This window comes from Myotis myotis, unplaced genomic scaffold, assembly GCF_014108235.1.
Source record: "Myotis myotis isolate mMyoMyo1 unplaced genomic scaffold, mMyoMyo1.p scaffold_m19_p_12, whole genome shotgun sequence".
Lineage (NCBI taxonomy): Eukaryota > Metazoa > Chordata > Mammalia > Chiroptera > Vespertilionidae > Myotis > Myotis myotis.
This window is the reverse complement of record NW_023416316.1, coordinates 6,134,152-6,152,535: the sequence shown is the minus strand read 5'-3', so window position 1 is coordinate 6,152,535 and position 18,384 is coordinate 6,134,152. Positions and strand designations below refer to the sequence as shown.

The following is an 18,384-nucleotide window of genomic DNA, read 5'->3' as shown; positions in this document are numbered from 1 at the left end:
GCCAGAAGGGCAGTTTTACTGAATTCAGGCCCTGCCAGGGACACGAGCTAGTACAAGGGTCTGCTGTGGAGACACTGGGTGGAGGCAGCTGGCCTGGTGGGGGTCAGCTGGGTAAAGGTGGGGGTGGAAAAGGGTAAGGGAGGAGTGTGGATGAATGTACAGGGGCAGGAGGCAGCAGACAGGATCGTGTATAGCAGAGAGCCAGGTGACTCAGGGCAGGTACCAAGGGCTGGGGATGCCAGATTCACCAGCTGAGGAAGGCACTAGTGGGTTGGTTGTAAGGTGGGCAATGAAGTAAATGGTCAAATTGTGCTTCTGGATGTTCACCCTCGCTCCCTAGGACCTGGAGACAGGGGGAACAGTGCCTCGGCCACCAGGTAGGTGCGGATTTGGTTTTGAGCTGAATGGGGTCAGAAAGGATGCTGAGAAAGGGACTGACTTGAGAGCTATGAGAAGGGAACGTTGGCAGGACTTGGGGAGACTTTTATAATAGAACTAGAGGCCCGGTGCATGACATTCATCACTGGGAAGGGGGGGAGGTCTCTCAGCCAGGCCTGTGCCCTTCGGGGGATGTCCGAAGCCTGCTCCCCATGGGGAGTGGGCCTAAGCCAGCAGGCGGACATCCCCTGAGGGGTCCTTAGTGCTGCCACGGAGGTGGGAGAGGCTCTTACCACCGCTGCTGTACTCGCCAGCTGTCAGCCCGGCTTCTGGCTGAGCAGTGCACCCCCTGTGGGAGCACACTGACCACCAGGGGGCAGCTCCTGCACTGAGCATCTGTCCCCTGGTGGTCAGTGCGTGTCATAGCGACCGGTTGTCCCACCGTTTGGTTGGTTTGCATATTAGCCTTTTATTATATATGATATCAGTTAATAAGCAGAATTTATACTTGCATAGTGTCACCCAATCTAAAACCTATATATTAAATTATAACAAGTTAATTGATCTCTTGCTGGAAACAAATATATCAATAAACATGAGTAATTTATGCTACATGGTAAATTCCCATCAGAGGTGTCTGGGAAGAAGGAATCACTGGCATTTCGACACCCAATGAACAGAGTAAGAACACAGAACAAGGAAAGTCTTATCAAACACCTGTCGGCCTGAGGCACCTCAAGGCTCCCCTCAGGTAAGGGAGGAAGAGGGGTCAAATGACCCCTCAACTGCAGCCCGCAGGGCACCGGCCCTGGGTGTCAGAGGGAATTAGAGGTGGGCAGGTTACCCTTGAAAATTCAAAGAGCACCAGCAGATTATTCATAGGGAGGGGCAAGCCACAGGGGCCAACTGTCTGTAAATATGTCAGCTAAGAAAAAAAATTAAATATCAGTATGACTTAAAAGAAAATGCTAAGCCCTAGCTGGTTTGGCTAGGTGGATAGAGTGTCAGCCTGTGGACTTAATGCTCCTGGGTTCAATTCTGATCAAGGGCACATGCCTGGGTTGAGGGCTCGATCCCCAGTGTGGGGCGTGCAAGCTGCAGCCAATCAATGATTCTCTCTCATCATTGATGTTTCTCTCTCTCTTCCTTCCTCTCTGAAATCAATAAAAATACATAAAAAAAGAAAATGCTAAGTCTAATATTCCAATTAGTTCCAATTATTTTGCCTGGATTGTTAACTTTGTTTGGAAATTGAGGCATGAGGAAAGCCTGGGCTGCCTGAGGGGAAGCATGTGCCCTGGAGTCAGTCATGAAGAAAACCCCGCTTGGCTGGTCCCCTCGGCGCTGGCCCCCAGGAGCCAGGCTGGCGGGCAGTGGAGGGGGCGCAGCGGGGTCAGGCACCGCACATGGCGCTTGGACACAGCGGGGACTCAGTGAGTGGTGGCGATCATTCTTACAGCTGGGTCGGAACTGACATTTGAAGATAAAATCATTATTTTAAAGATTCTGTTTTTAATTGGGCCTTCTTTGACCAGATACAGTGCCGTGGGAGTAAGTGCCACACAATGGGGTATCAAATGTGGCGTTGAGGCCCTGGTCACATGCTCAGGGCAGACACTGGAACCGCACCTGCTTCTGAAAACCGAATGGGAGTCTGAGTATGTAAAAACGTATTTATGTTTATGTTTTTCTCCAAAGGGAAAGAGAAGATGGAATGTAACAGCAGAAACTAATTAGTTGCACAAATGTCAGAAGTGGAGACGGTTGAGCTTTTGTGCTGTAATTTATCTTCTTAAACAAGAGGGTCTGCTGAAAAAATGGGTTCCCTGGTCAATTCAGGAAGTGGCTATTCTACAGGGGCCATTACCACACGACGGGACGGCAAGCAAAGAGGGACAGCGGCTTATACACTCCTGCTAAGAGAAATGCTCCCAGGTTTGCCCTGCAAATGGGCAGAGATGACTGAAGGAAGGCTCCTTCGAACAGAACCTGGCAGTGCACTGACTACCTGGCACTGACCGGTCAGGCCCGGGGCTTCCCAGTGGAACCTGCAGCCCACCTCTGCCTAAAGCCCTATTGATCTAAAACTGAGAAGTTTTAAAAATATTTATTAATTCATTAAAGATAATAAACCGTTATAAGTGAACATGAAAATGTATCTTTAATAGAAACCCCTTATATTTCCCTAAAGTTTAATGAGAATGTGGCATTATTGTATATATTTTGGTTTGTTTTGTTAATCTTTACCCGAGGGTATTTTTTTCCCATTGATTTTTAGAGAGAGTGGAAGGGAAGGGGAGAGACAGAGAGAAACATCATGTGAGAGAGACACATCGATTGGTTGCCTCCCATTTTCAAGAAAATGTCTGCTAAATACTAAAATGACAAAGAAAGGCACCCAACCAAGGCCAGGATCAAATCTGCAACTGAGGTACATACCCTTGACCGAAATTGAATTCAGGACCCTTCAGTCCTCGGGCTGACACTCTATCCACTGTGCTAAACCAGCTAGGGACATTACTTTATATTTTTGAAATCTCTTTAATATTTGGTTTAACAGAAAACATCTGGATTATCCTATCTGTTTCTGCATTTGAACATTGTCATATACTGTTTTGGCTGAAGCATATGAAGAAATGCTAGCCTCAGAGAGAGAGAGAGAGATACATTTGGAAAGGGAGGTATATTTTAAACTCTTACTTTCAAATATTCCTTTGATGCCACACCAAACTGATAAATGTTAGTTTCTTAAAGATTACTTGTAATGTGGAATCTAAAAACCATGTTAATAAACTTGTATTCTGTTGCATTAAAATTCATCGCCGTTGTGCACTTCGAATGCATTTTTACGCTTGCATCATTTTGTAGCATCAGGCAGCAGCCTGGGAAATACTGGTCCACTGAGTTATGCAGGTTTCCAAATGTTGGCACATTTCACTATACAACATGAGAAAATCACATTCATTAATATCACCGCTGACCTCATCGGAAAAGTAAGCAATGAGGAGCCAACCTCACCGTGATGTATACAAGTTTCCCAAACTTCTAATTGTCACCTGAAAGCTTGAATTTCATCACTGGCATCAAAGTGACATCACTTCCTTCATTTTCAAGAAAATGCCTGCTAAATACTAAAATTTGAATAACCACAACTTGTCACTTGTTCTCTCAATAGAAATGGTGTTCCATGAAATAAATGGCTTGTTCATCTTGTAACTCCGACAATCACACAAGTGCTTTTTCATGGACAAGTTTTCTATTTCCACATGCAGCAAAAGTGCTTATGGTATATCATGACTTCGTTAAGCAAAAAAATGCAGCTGCCCATACATCAGCAAGATGCCTTTCACCTGTATGAAAAGTATGGTCACTGCTGCATGCAGCCTCCCAATTTGCGAGAGGGATGTCCCCTGAGGGGTCCCGGATTGTGAGAGAGCGCAGGCTGGGCTGAGGGACCCCCCCCCACCCCCACAAATTTCATGCACTGGGCCTCTAGTTAATTATAAAATTCTAGGATGGTTGATTTTATTCTAGCAACAACTCCATGAGGCAGATATTATTCCCATTTTATAAATGAGGAATCGGGGCTCAAAGAAGTTACATACTTACTCAAAGTTACATATGAATGATAGAGCTTTACATTCTCCCTTCTGCCACTGGCATGAAGCCAACGCACTCAAACTTCTTTCTTTTTGGATGGAAGAGTATCCCTATCTCTGACTCAGAGTCTATAGGACTTTTAACACATTTTCAGCCATGCTTGTTTTTCTGGTCTTCTCCTAAATGATATTAAATGCAGAAAACTGGAAGAAGAATGACATAACTTATAAAGACAATGGGAAGTGAAAACTGACTAGAGCTGACCAAAAATGAAACAAAGCAAAACCATTAAAGAGCAGTCCGGGAACTCAGCACAGTAGTAGGCAGTGTGCAGCTGTTTTGTGGCAACACAGAGTGTTTTGCAAGCCCGAGGACATCCTGATATACCATAAGCACTTTAGCTGCATGTGATGTTACTGCTGAGACTGGTTACAAACAATTGTGACTTCTTTCTTGCTAGTACTCTCCTGCTCTTGGCTTCTTTGGGGAAGCCAGCTGTGTGCCACCTCATGAGCTTCCCTATAGAAAGGCCCAAGTGAAAAAGAACTAAGGGTGCTCACAGGAAATAAACTGCCAGCAACCACTCAGCGAGCTGGGAAGCAGATCCTGCCTGACTGAACCCTGAGAGGCTGTGTCCCTGAATGACGCCTTGGCTGCAGTCTTGTGAGAGGCCCTGAGCCACAGGACCCAGCTAAGCTGTGCTGGATTCCTGATCACAAAACGGTGAGATAATAAATGTTGTTGTTTTAAGCCACCAAGTTTGGAGCAATTTATTATGCCACAATAGGTAATACACCAACCTTTTAAATGAATATTCCTAATCTGCTCCCGTCAGTGAATTTTTTGATTCAGGCACTGTATTTCTCAATTCTAGAATTTTCATTTGGTTCTTTTTTAATAGTTTCCATTTTTCTTCTTTTTGAGTTCTTGTTTTCCTTTAAACGTTTGAACACATTTATATTACCTATTTTAAAGTACATCAGGTCACTGAATAACATCATTTTGTTCAACACTGTTTCATTAATGTTGATGAGAAAAAAAAAAATTGATTCCTGGCTTGAGGCCACTGTCTGTGTGGAGTCTGTATGTTCTCCCCACGTCTGCATGGGTTTTCTCCAGGTACACTGCTTTCCTCCCATATCTGAAAGGAAAGCACATTAGGTTCCCTGGCTGTCTGAGTATGGGGCGTGTGAGTATGCCCTGCAATGGAAGGAGGTCCTGTCCAGCACTGGTTTCTGCCTTGAGCCCTGAGCTGCTGGGATAGGATCTGGCCACCTGGAAGGCTGAACTGGAATAAACAGATTGGGAAGTAATTATCTTGTTTTTAGTAATCTTTCTTAAATGTACTAGTATATATAGTTCACATTTACTTCAGTGTTTAACACTAGAAGTATTTTGGGTCTTTAGAAGTTTGGTGATGTTTTTGTGACCAGAAATATGCTTTAGGAACTTAACGTTTGTTTATATCAACTAGTCTATGGTAAAATTGGTTTCATTATGCATCATTTTGCTTAAAGTTGCAGTTTCCAAGAACCTATTGACAACATTAATTGAAGACTTACTGTAATTATCTGCTAATTCTATCATCTCTGCCATTTCTGGCTCTGTTTCTACTGATTGATTTTTCTCCTGGTTACAGGACACATTTTCTTGTTTCTTTGTTTAGTAATTTTTGATTGAATGCTGGACACTATACACATTACATTGTGGGGTGTCTGCATTTTGTTTTCATCCTTTAAAGTCTGGAAGACAGTTAATTTACTTCTGGATCAGTTTGCTCCTTTCAAGACTACTTTTAAAGCTTTTTAGGCAAAGATTGAAGCAATCTTTAATACGGGGCTAGTTTAGTTATACTCCTACGATGTGGCCTTTCTGGAGTCACTACCAAATGCCTGGATGCTCTGCTCTGGTTGGCAGAACTCTATTTTATAGCACCCCAGTGGTTGTTCTCTGACCAGCCCTGTGAGGTCCCACTCTAGGATGCACAGCTGAGTATACAGACCAAGGTTTAAGGGCCTTTTCTATAGCTTTCAGTGTAGCGCCCTCCTCTATACTTTATTTTGCAAATTTCAGTTGCTTCAGCCTCCTCCAACTCTGACCTCTGCCTCCTGACTCCCCCAGCCTGCCGCACTCTCCTTGGGAAACCTGGGAGAAAGCTGGAGTGATGGGAGGTCTCACCTCATCCGTTTCCCTTCTCTGAGGGCTCATAGTCTTGTGCTGCCTGTTTTCTAGTCATTTATGATAGAAGGGCTAATCTGTTAGCAGTTACCCTGTCCTGGAAGTAGCCTACGGGAGTCTTGTAAGCAAAACACATTTTGATTTTAATGAAAGAATGGCTTACTTTTTCCATGCCTATAAGAATAACTTAAAATCTAAGCACTCCATTTATTTATTATGAAAACACAATTTGGAGCTTGGCAGGAGGCAAGGGAAACAGATTTCCCCCATCATTTATCCAGCTGAGAAATCTTTCACATGGAGTTTTTCAGCAGAAAACAGTCCCTGCCTTTACCCTCTTCTCAATTAGGATCTCTTCTGAAGTTAAAATGAAGAAAAAAAGAGTTTGAGGAAATGGTAATACAAATCTAGAAAAATGTGTAAATATGCAAATTTTCTATTATACCCAGATAACAGTTTTGTTATTATGGGTCCACAGGCCCAGGTCAACAATTAAGGGAAAACTTAATAAGGAAAAAGAATGCTTCTCCCAAGGAGGGGAAAAGTTGATACCTCAAAAATGTCTTCTATTCTAACAAATATCAATATTCTGTTCAAGGCAAGCAAATTCTTTCTGGTTTATTAATAAGTCCTATGGAAAAGTGAGGAAAGTTTATAGGAAATGTAAGAAAACCCACTAGCCAATCCTGATCACAAACACAGACATTCTACATGTTACACAGTTAGCAAACATGCTCCCAACAGCCCCTGGGGAGCAACTCTAGCACCTGATAATGATTATGGGGGGGGGGGAAGGAATGTTCTTTTATTTTTTTAAACAGTTTTGTTTTATTTTTTTAATATATATTTTTATTGATTTCAGAGAGGAAGAGAGAGGGAGAGAGATAGAAACATCAATGATGAGAGAATCATCCATCAGCTGCCTCCTGCACACTCCCACTGGGGATCGAGCCTGCAACCCGGGCATGTCCCCTTGACCGAATCGAACCTCGGACCCTTCAGTCCGCCAGCCAACGCTCTGTCCACTGAGCCAAACCAGCCAGGGCCGGGAGGTGTTATCATCTGTGTGGGGCTCAGAGAAGAATCTCCCGCCTCCTAAATTCAGAGTGCTGACCTTCCAGAGACGACACACTGTGCCAAACACTCTTCTCCAGAAATTAGAGACAAGCACACTGGTCGCATCTACCACATGCTGAGGGCAAATAGCAAGAGCTGGTTAAGAACGAGGGGCTGGGTTTGCCTTTCACTACAACCTCGAGACGTTCTCCATTGTGCCTCCCTATTTCTTTGTTGAAGAGCCCCCTTGCTCTTGCATAATCCCAAGTTCCAGAAGCAACTTCTAAACGCTCCAAATGCCCAGGCCGAGTTACGAGTCATCGAGCGCTGACTGCAGCCCCTGGACAGAAGCTGCTGAACTTCTGGAGGAAGCGGCTGGGAGCCCCCACAGGCATGCCTAGTGCAACGTCAGGTGTCAGCTAACGAACAGGTCAGCCAACCGGACACATGCTGGGTTGGCTCCCACGAGCTAAGTTTACAGGGGCCAGGCCAATGTTATCCAGCCCCAGAGAAATGTCCCCTGAAGCGCAGACTGCAGCTTGAGGTTACTGGAAACCAAACTGAGTCAAAAAACTGCAGAATGCAGCCTGGCATTAGATGATGCAAGTTGGCCCCAAGCTTATAGGTTTTCTCCACCTTTATCCCGTGGCACACTCCCGGTCTTTTCCTTCCATACACTTGGAAAAACTGAGGTGGCCTCCCCGGTTGCCTAAACCCATCTCCCAGCAGCTCCCTTGTTTTGGAAGAAGATGATAAATAAATCAAAATGCACTAAGCAGCACTTCCACCGGCACTCGCCTCCTTCACTGAACGTGCACCTCATCAATCACACTATTGTCTGCTTGAAAGGCGAGCCTTGTAAATGTCATATCCACTCAGGCCCAAGGAGAGGCGCATCCACATGCAGCAAGGAGTTTTAATTGGGGAGTGTAATTAAACTAAAAAACCCCAGCAGACTCCCTTTGACAGGATAGATGAAGACCCCTTTTAATAGGGCCTGGAAACATATCTGTTAAAAGGATGAGGCACTGCCTGCTCCTGATTGTGCTCCAGAGTACTTTTATGAAAAGGCAATTCAATAACTGGGGCATTTAATATGTTCGTGTCCATTGTGCTCTGTAATCGAGCAGTACTTACCGTACTTGATCTGGAACTTAGGAAGTAAGTCCTTGTCAGAGAATAACAACACAACATAGTTTGCCCACCTAATGTTAGAAGTGCTGGGACGTCCTGGGAACCGACAGAGCCTGAGGCTGGGCCACAGCTTCTCTGGGCTACAGGTCCAGGTGAGTATAAATGCAAGTGCCCTACTTACTGGGGCCTACAGTTTGCCGCCACGTGCACGTGCACGTGCATGGCCATGGCCAGCCACCCACCCACCTCAGGTGCAGCTCTTATATTCAGCGCTGGCCAACATCACCCTCATTTCCCTTTTATGTATTCTCCTGAGAATTTAAATATGACAAAATTCCTGGGTACCTTCTCCTTTAGGAACAGGAATACCTGTCACATTGGTGTGTATGTGCATGTATTTTCTCTGCTAGACTACTCTCGTCAAATAGGGAGAAAAGGAATCAGGTGGTCAGAAAATTCAGTGCATGGGCTCGGGTGTACCCAAGTCAATTTCAGTAACAAAACCTGAGTCCTTCTGCCAACTCTTTGCTGGGAGAGGGGGTTGGGGGCGCGCGCACGTGCGCGCGCGCGCACACACACACACACACACACACACACACACACTAGTGGCCTGCAGCTCCACAAGCAAGGTAACAGAATTAGCAAGAACACAGGGCTGTCTTATATGCAGAACATGACAATCCCCTTCAGATGGAATGCTAGTGTCCCAAGGTCAAGGTTAGGGAACCCAGCATCTGGGTAGATCAAGGGAACCTCTGAGCTGGGGCTCAGGTGGGGTACACAGGCAAGATTTCAGACTTCCCTATCTATAGTTTTCTAAAAACTGACACTTAGCTTAATTTGCAAAAACCTTAAAGTCAGTTTGCCTGGCCCCTCAGACTGATTTTTCTTTTTTTAAGGATGGTGGTGAAAGGCTCGTTTGATGACTGCTTTTACTCCCCCATAAAGCCTCCTTGGAGCTCTGCAAACCTTTGAACACTCTTAATACTGTTTTTTTCCCCCCCGCTATGAGTTGATGAACCCATAAGGACATATAAGTGAATGCTTATAATCTATGAAAACTGGATACTGAATTAAAAGATCAAATATCTTTAGGCTTAAATGAAAACTACATAAAAGCATTTCAGCCATCAATTTGGCTATCACTTCTCGCCAGTATGAATTCTGCTGGAAAAGCTATTTTCGTGCAGATGTGGAATTCAATGGGAAAGACTGACTCGTGTACCAACATCAATCAAAATGTCGACTTCCCTGGCAGCTCTCAACAGTAAGGCAGGTTCAAAGGTCACAGGATAAAGAAAAAGCCAAGCTCTGGTTCAGCTCTAATATCTCCTCGATAGAAGTCTTGCGAAAGTAGCCCCTTCTGTATTAGCCTTGCTTTCATTAATCTTCTTGCCATCTTCTTTAACTAGTCATGCAGAACCGCTCGATAGCGAGACGTATAATGGGGAAGGCCCTGTGCCTATTACCGCGTTAACATTCTCTTAAGCCCCAGTGCAACAATGGGACAGGAAGGCACAGGAAATCTGCAACTGCAGGGTGCAGTGCAGGCAATTCAATTACAGCCCGGCTTACCTATGTAATTCTGACCTATAAAACACAAGAGGCCTTTGTGTCGAACTGGTTTGGCTATTAAGGTTCCTGAAGATCACAACAATGCCGATCTTTTCTATTTAAGCTAAATCAATGTGGACAAATCATTATTCAGGAGCTTTAATTTAATTAGTAAATTAAATACACTACTTTACAGATCTTGTCAAGTACTTATGAAAAGAAAGATTCATTTAAGCAGGAGGTCACCAATAAGCCCAGCTCATTTAACTCACAACCTTAACTGAACCTCATTGCAAATATTCCACAGATTCTATTCACGAGGGGGGCTTACCAGTCTCCCACAGTTGTGTTAACTCAATCCCAGAATTCCTACCCTGTAGCCAAACAGTATTTTGGACAAAAAAAAACCCCAATAAACAAACAAACCCCAAACCAATAATCCCCCAACATAACCAGCATCAGCAGAATCAGATTTCCTTTAAATTATACTATTGCAAGAGAATGTAATCAGGTTACCTCTATTATGTTGCTTCCTTAAGATTTTATATTATCTATATTTAATTGAGATACAGAGCTCTTTTCAGCTATATAGACGACAGCTACTTTATTAAGGTTTAAATCCAATTTCTTAATGACAGGCTGCTTCCTTTAAAGACTGAACCTGCACAACCTTTTTATGAGAAAAGCAGATCTGGCCTGGCTGAGCCTGGTACTTTGTTTGAATACAGCTGAGAGTCTCAGATGGGCGCTAGTTTCACAGGAAGGAAGGTCCCTTGCCTTTGTTTCAGTGTTGTAATTCGAGGCAAGCACTTAAAGAGAGAGCCTACTGTATTCCAAGCCTAGGCGAGACCTGTGTGACAATGGAGAGCTATTTCTCTCAGCTCATTTAACCATGGTAGCTTCTGATATGGAAACAGTCTCCTTTCCTAGGTGCCATACACATCTTTGTTCAGTTAAAATTAACCCATCTCTTAGAGGTTTGTGACATCCTTCAAAACAGCAAAAGATATCCTTAGGAGTGGCAAACTCAGACTGAGAAATCACCGATGTAAATAACAATGGCGGCATATGCTATTTTTTTTTTTTTTTTAAGTCTAGGAAGGCGGAAATTATCCTTAATTTCTGCACTTCTGAGACCCAGATTTCCTCAACTAAGTCTTTTAAGAGCCCATGTTTACATGTCCAATTTTTAAAAAGGCGTGTATCCATTCAGTCACTCAGTTCCAGGGACAGCGCACCAAACCTCCCTCCGAGAGCACGGCCTGAGGGAGAAGTCAGGTGGGGAAAGAGCCTCAGAGCCGCTCTTTATGGAGCCTGGCTCCAGAGCCTGGTCCCTCTGGCCCACAATGGACGTAATTACGCGTTTCACTGCAGGCGCGCTAATGCTCAGTCCCTCTGCCAAGTCAGCTGTTCACACACTTTTTGGATATGGCATCCATTAAACTTGAGTTGTGTTCCTTATGACGACCAAATTAATGGTTTGACAGCAGCTTTCTCAATAAACACTGCAAACTGGCCATATTTGAAGGCTTTTAAAAATCATTTCTTTTTTTGTTCAAAATCCTGACAAACACGTCTCAAGTAAGACCAGGAACAACTTCATTATCCTCCCTTTTTGTGAAGAAGGCTGTTTAATAACACGTTCGCTCTGTGTTCACAACGAAATTATTTTAGTTGGTCACACATTCTAGTCTTCAGCAAGACACTTGTGTTACAGGAGATAAAAACATGAAAAAGGAAATATATTGCAGAAATCAAAAACCTTATCTACTTCTAGACTCTCTCTCTTTGCCATAATTCATTCAAGAAGGCCCTAAGAATAATTTTTGATGTAAACTCAGCTACAAACATACATCACTATGCTGATAAAAATCACAGGCTAAACTTATGAAATATAGTGACTTTCATTTCTTTAGTGCTGTTAAAATAACTTTTTTCTAAGGTTCAACAGACACAAAAGATAAGAAGGGTTACCATTAATCCTTTAAAAAAAGCAGCAGCAGTTCAGTAGATTAATTCTGTGGTCTGATGATGGTCTTGAAGATGAACTTTTTATAGATTAACTCACTGAATTAATTTGATGAAGATACTGGAAATCATAAAAAAAACTCAGCATCAAGCCGATTCATTTAATACATCTTTGTTTGGGCACTTTAAACATAAATTATGTTGAATAACTTTGGGTTTCTAAATTCTGGCCTCATTCAGTTCAGTTTCAAGACAGCAGACATTCCCTGAGGACACCTCTGCAGGCACTGTGCTAGGGCCTGAGGATACAGAAACCAGGTCCTGGGCCAATCAGTGCAGCATGGAGAGGGGTGGGACAGAGGGGCAGACCCCACATAAGCACAGCACAGTGTGGGAGGTGTGTTACCAGCAGTGTGCACAACTCCTGGCAGAGGGAGAGCCTGGCATTGAGCTGGATCTTGAAGAATGAGTGGGCTGGGCACAGGTAATGGAAGTGAACGTGAGTTAGACGGCCAGGTTGCAGGTATATTCCAGGCATGTGGAACAGCAAAAGCACAACATTTCAGGATGGGAAGTTATGGGCTATGAGCCTGGAGTGTCAATGTCTGTAAAGGCTATGCTGAGGAGTCTGAAATATTTGTAAGCCTGTAACTTTCAAGAATTTTTTTTAGTGATCTGAACTATAAGGAACCAAAAAGAAGAGCAAAAAGAAAAAAAAATCTCCCAAATGAAGACAGTGTAGGAGCCTCTGGGACAACTTCAAGCATACCAACATTTGCATCATGGGAGTGCCAGAAGGAAAAAAGAGAGAGCAAGAAATTGAAAACCTATTTGGAAAAATGACAGAAAATTTCCCTAACCATAAAGGAAGAAGACTTATGCCGGAAGTCGGTCCATCCTTGCTGCCTGACACAGTCGCTGCAGGATAGAAACATCTGCACAGCATATGTTTCAAGGGACCTGGCGTATATAGCATACTGTTCTTAATATGTTTGCTCCCCTTAGCGCTGTGTGTTTTAACCAAGGTCACCTCTCGGAGAAAGGTTGTTTCCCCAGGTAGGGATTTTTCCCTGAAGTTAGGGAGGGGATGAAACTCCTTAACTAAGTGCCAGGCGGGTAGTTAATCACTTTAACTACAAACAATCATGCTTAAGCTACATAATCTTTACTCCCTGGAATGGAGATAAGAAACACCCTAACCTTTGTAATAGAAATTGACAGGATTAAAATCAACTGGTATAAATACGGATGTAACAAGACAATAAACAGCAGAACCTCTCTGGAGATCCTGGCTAGGCTGCTGATCAACTGAACACTGTCTCCGTGTCCTTCCTTCTTCGCCGACTCCGTCTACGCCTTTGGGAACCCCTGGACCTGCTGGGGTTGGACCCCGGCAGACTTACAAGTCCAGGAAGTGCAGAGTCCCAAATAGTATGAGAATCCAAAGAAGCCCACACCAAGACACATAATTAAAATGCAAAACACTAAAGACAAAGAGAGAATCTTTTTTTTAAAATATATATATATATAATTGATTTCAGAGAGGAAAGGAGAGGAAGAGAGAGCTAGAAACATCAATGAGGAGAGAGAATCATTGATCGGCTGCCACCTGCACACACCCTGTTGGGGACAGAGCCCATAACCAGGGCATGTACCCTTGACCAGAATCAAACCTGAAACCCTTCAGTCCACAGGCAGACCCTCTATTCACTGAGCCAAACTGCTAGGACAAAGAGAGAATCTTAAAAGCAGCAAGAAAAGCAGTTGGGCCTGGACAGAGTGACTAAGTTGGTCAAGTATTCTCCATGTACCAAAAGCTTGCTGGTTTGATTCCCAGTCAGGGCACATACCTGCATTGCAGGTTTGAAGAGAAGGCAACTGATTAACGTTTCTTTCTTTCATTGATGTTTCTCTCTCACATTGATGTTTCTCTCTCCCTCTCTCTCAACATGTCCTCAGGTGAGGATTAAGAGGAAAAATTTATTTATTTTTTTTTAAAGAAAAGCACTTAGAGAGTTCCCATTAAGACTATCAGCTGTTTTCTCAATAGAAACTTTGTAGGCCAGAAGGGACTCGGCAAGAAATATTAAAAGCGATGAAATGCAAGGACCTACAACCAAGACTACTCTACCCAGCAAAGCTATCATTTAGAATCGAAGGACATATAAAGAGCTTCCCAGACAAGACAAGATGCTAGAACAATGACATCTTTATTGGCCGACAAGCTGGAGTGAGAGGGATTAGGAAGAAGATGTTTATTTAAAAGCAGGGGGAATTGGGCAGCCCTGGGGCAAGGGCCCAAGAGCAGCAGGCAATATTTTCACCAGCCCCTTCCGGCAGCCATCGCAGTCAAGGCCTCACTGGAATGGTGGGAAGGAGGGTGGGCTTGGCCTTCCTCCTTTCCCCCTATACCAGTGGTCGGCAAACCGCGGCTCGCGAGCCCCATGCGGCTCTTTGGCCCCTTGAATGTGGCTCTTCCACAAAATACCATGTGTGGGTGCGCACCTACAGTGCGAGTGAAACTTCGTGGCCCCGGAGAAGTCGGTTTTCGGCCAGGGCAAGTCTATTTTGAAGAAGTGGTGTTAGAAGAAGTGGGGGGTGGACATATAGAGAGGATGAACGAAAGGAGATAGACAAAACAAGTATGCAAGACGAATGTGGATGGGAGAGTTGGAAAGGGTCGACCTCAGCGAACGTACCTCAATCAGATTGAGGGCGTTTTTATCAAAGGCTAGCTTAGGAGTACCCTAATTAAGTTAATAACAATGTACCTACCTATATAGTTTAAGTTTAAAAAATTTGGCTCTCAAAAGAAATTTCAGTCGTTGTACTGTTGATATTTGGCTCTGTTGACTAATGAATTTGCCGACCACTGCCCTATACCACTAAGTTCTCCCTTCTTGCCAAGCTGTAGCCAATGAATTGAAAGAGAAGACTATGCAGCCCAGCACAACTGGAACGGATGGAACAGTGACATGCCCATCCATAAACGAGGCTGGCGGCATGTGCCCAGCCTGCAGGGGGCTCTGTGCTCTTTAGGCCCCTGTTAGTCAGTATTAGCTCAAAAACTGGAACCACATTATAAACACTTGTGGGCCTTTACATCTCTTATCACGCCTTATAACATTGTTCTCAAATTTAGTGGACACTGGTAAAAAGGGGAACAACAAAAAATAGATGCTTAAGCCCTAACCAGTTTGGCTCAGTGGATCGAGCGTCGGCCTACGGACTCAAGGGTCCCAGGTTCAATTCTGGTCAAGGGCATGTACCTTGGTTGCGGGCACATCCCCAGTAGGGAGTGTGCAGGAGGCAGCTGATCGATGTTTCTCTCTCATCGATGTTTCTGGCTCTCTATCCCTCTCCCTTCCTCTCTGTAAAAAAAAAATCAATAAAATATATTAAAAAAATTAGATGCTTAAGTTATACTCCAAGTTACCAAATCAGAACCTACTGGGGTGGGCAGTGGGTAACTACATTTTTATTTATTCTCACATGAGGATATTTTTCCCCCATTGATTTTTAGAGAGTGGAAGGGAGGGGGAGACAGAGAGAGAGAGAGAAACATTAATGTGAGAGAGACACATTGATTGGTTGCTGCCTGCACGTGCCCTGGCCTCGAGCCTGCAACCCGAGGTACGTGTTCTTGACTAGAATTGAACCCACGACCCTTCAGTCCATAGGTCAATGCTCTAACCACTGAGAAAAACCAGCGAGGACAGTAATTGCATTTTAGGTAAACTCCACTGGCAATGCTAATATGGACCAGACTTTGAGAACCACTGTCTCATAGCCTTCTCTAGGCAACTAACAAATCCTTCTATATTTAAAATTTTTTCTTCCACGGAGGAATTTCAGTGTGATCTGTGTCCTTTCTGCCCCTCAATGCCACTGAAGTCCTAAAAATGATTAACCTAACTGCGACACTCAATTACTAAACTGCAAAAACATAATATGCCCAAATATACAACCAGACTATATCTACTTTCATAGTTTACACAGAGAATGGCCAACCCGCAGCGATCTCTTCTGCAGGACCAGGCAGGAGTTTAATTACGAGCTGGTAGGTCGTGCAACTGCCAATAATCTGGAGGGTGTTGACACCTCGGCATGATGGATATCTAAATCTAGTCTTCAGCTGACAGAGGAAATCTCCCGCTTCCCCGATCTGGCAGGGAAGGAAGGCAGGTCCAGGACTAACTGGCCACGTCCCCCGGAAGGGAAGAGGCAGGAAGCACCAAGGGAAGCGAGGGCTCTGGTGACAGCACAGAGTCAGCAGGAAGGGCCCCTCCTCCCCCGGCGCCCAGGCGAGGCTCCTGGGGTCAGGAGCTGTGAGGTTCTCCGCTGCCATCAAGACGGAGTGGGGGGGGGGGGGGGGGGACCATGTCAGGCTCTGGGCACCATAACACAATCCCATTTGATTAAAAGAAATTTCTGGTAATGAATTAAACAGACCCAAGGAAAAAAGGACACGGTGGTGATATATTCTCCTGGCACCCAGCACACAGGGAAGAGGGGAGAGAGAAAGGAGACATAAATAAAAGGGACTACTCACTGGGGCTTTTTTCTTCAGCAAGGTCACAGGCACAGAGCAGGTCAGAATCGATTGAGATGGGTTTCTGCTTAATCCAAAACTTAGTGCTGGCTTTCTGATTCGTAACAGGGTCTATCTCTACTTTGTCTCCAGAGATACCTGTAAGGCCGAGGGGAGGACAAAAAAAGAAGCCACAAGAAGTGGAAGGTGTAAGTGATTTCAGTTTAATCATTCGACCTGCTTTGTAAATCATACATTGGAGGTACACGAGCTCTTTCTTAGGGCTCTGGGGAAGGCCATGGGCTTAAGACAGACATAAGTAGACTCCGAATGGCATACAGAAGCTGCACAGTTTGGTTTCTCGAGTGGGTGAGGTGAGGGGGTGGACAACCAAAAATTACATAAAAAAAGTATTAAGAAATATGCCTTCGTAGATATAACACAGAAACAATTACTTACACTGTGTTAATCCTACATCATCTATATATTACAATTACATAAACTATAAGGCTCATTTAAAAACCAATTATGATCAGTGGTCTGTGTTTTTTTTTTTGTAAACTTCACCCGAGGATATAAAGAAATATATATGTATACATATTTGATTAGAGAGAGAAAGAGAGAACATGGATGCTTCCTATGTGTGAGCAACATCCATCGGTTGCCTCCTGCATGCGGGATCACACCCGCAACCTGTTCTGGTTACAGGATGATGCACGCGCCAACCAACTGAGCCACCTCCCCCCCCCCCCCCCCACCTCCCAGTGGTCTTTTTTGTTATTTTAGAATAAGATCTGGGTTGGAGATAAATCTATACTATCACCTATATGTAACATTAGCCTAAATGGCCAAGCTATCAATGAAGTTTCTAATTGGAAAATCTCACAAACTAAAAATGGGAAAAACCTCTCTTCCCTTCTCTGACATTACCCACGCTAGACTTAAAGGAAGTCGCAGGAGGATCAAAGGTTCTTCACATAAAGCCGTCCAAGTTTAAGTGCTGGAGCCTGACTTCAGGCTGTGGAGGTCACTGCTCCACGGAGGGAGAGTCAGCAGGGGGTGGGCTTTATGCCACAGGACTTTTTAACAGGGATCCAGAAAGTTACATCCTGGCACTTCAGGTTCCCCCTCAGAATTGAGACAGACGTGCCACACTGCGCAGGGACTGCAAGCAAAGGTGTCAGGACGCAGGTGGCGCCCAGGACGTAGGGTGTCTTGGGTACCAGTGGACGTGCACAGCGCTGCTCCCTGGTCACGAGCTGTATAGGTTCAGCCTGACACACACAACCCAGGCCAGATGCTCTCTTTCCTTTTCTGCTGAAAACTGAGGATTTCTGTTCATGAAGTGAGACAAAAACCTCCAACATGCCTGCCAGAGTGGGCCCCAGATGGAGTCTTGAAAGTAATTAATTTTCAGGCCATAGTTTAAAGGTCAGGGTTAAAGTGAAAAGAGCAAAATGAAGTAAAGATATTAGGAATAAAACAATCAAATGTGCGCACTGTAATAGAAAAGACAACCAGAGGTAATATATTTCATTCTCTGGATCACCCTTAGAAATGTTTCAATGTAATGTGAGAACACTTAGCAGGCCAAAAGAAAAAGCAGATTAAAAAACAGTTCAATTAGAAAAATACAACAACAAAAACCCCACAAAACCCTCACAATGACCACAGTCTCAAAGCAAATTAAAAAACAAAACAGAAAGAAAACATACACAAACAAAATCCTAATGCTTAGGTCTACCATAGACTCCATTTGGTTCTATTTTATCTTATGAATAAAGAAATCCCACATACAGGACAAAGGCAGGAGACTACAGGGAGTCTCGTCAGCTGTCTTCGGAGACAGTGCAATACGGTTGCTTCCCTGGCCATTATTCTGTGGTCTTTGGAAAAGACAAACAATTGGTATTTTTTTATTAATCGCATGCTGGAATTTGTCATTAGACATATTTCAGGGACACCATATTTCAATTAGGCATAAT

The 18,384-nt window shown here is 44.1% G+C and overlaps 1 protein-coding gene across 5 annotated transcripts in view; it reads right to left on the bottom strand.

The window, feature by feature from the left end:
- MAPKAP1 (MAPK associated protein 1) overlaps nucleotides 1-18,384 on the bottom strand; it is a 188,584-nt gene that overhangs the window by 7,960 nt on the left and 162,240 nt on the right. For 2 of the 5 annotated variants that reach the window (XM_036329644.1, XM_036329645.1), the window contains one exon: nucleotides 16,421-16,558. The exons of 1 other annotated variant lie outside the window; for it this stretch is intronic. In XM_036329644.1, the coding sequence (XP_036185537.1) occupies nucleotides 16,421-16,558 (138 nt within the window). Of the gene's footprint in view, nucleotides 1-3,268; nucleotides 3,316-11,957; nucleotides 11,990-16,420; nucleotides 16,559-18,384 lie in introns of those variants that run through there. 2 more of the 5 variants (XM_036329647.1, XM_036329648.1) reach the window with 2 other exon arrangements.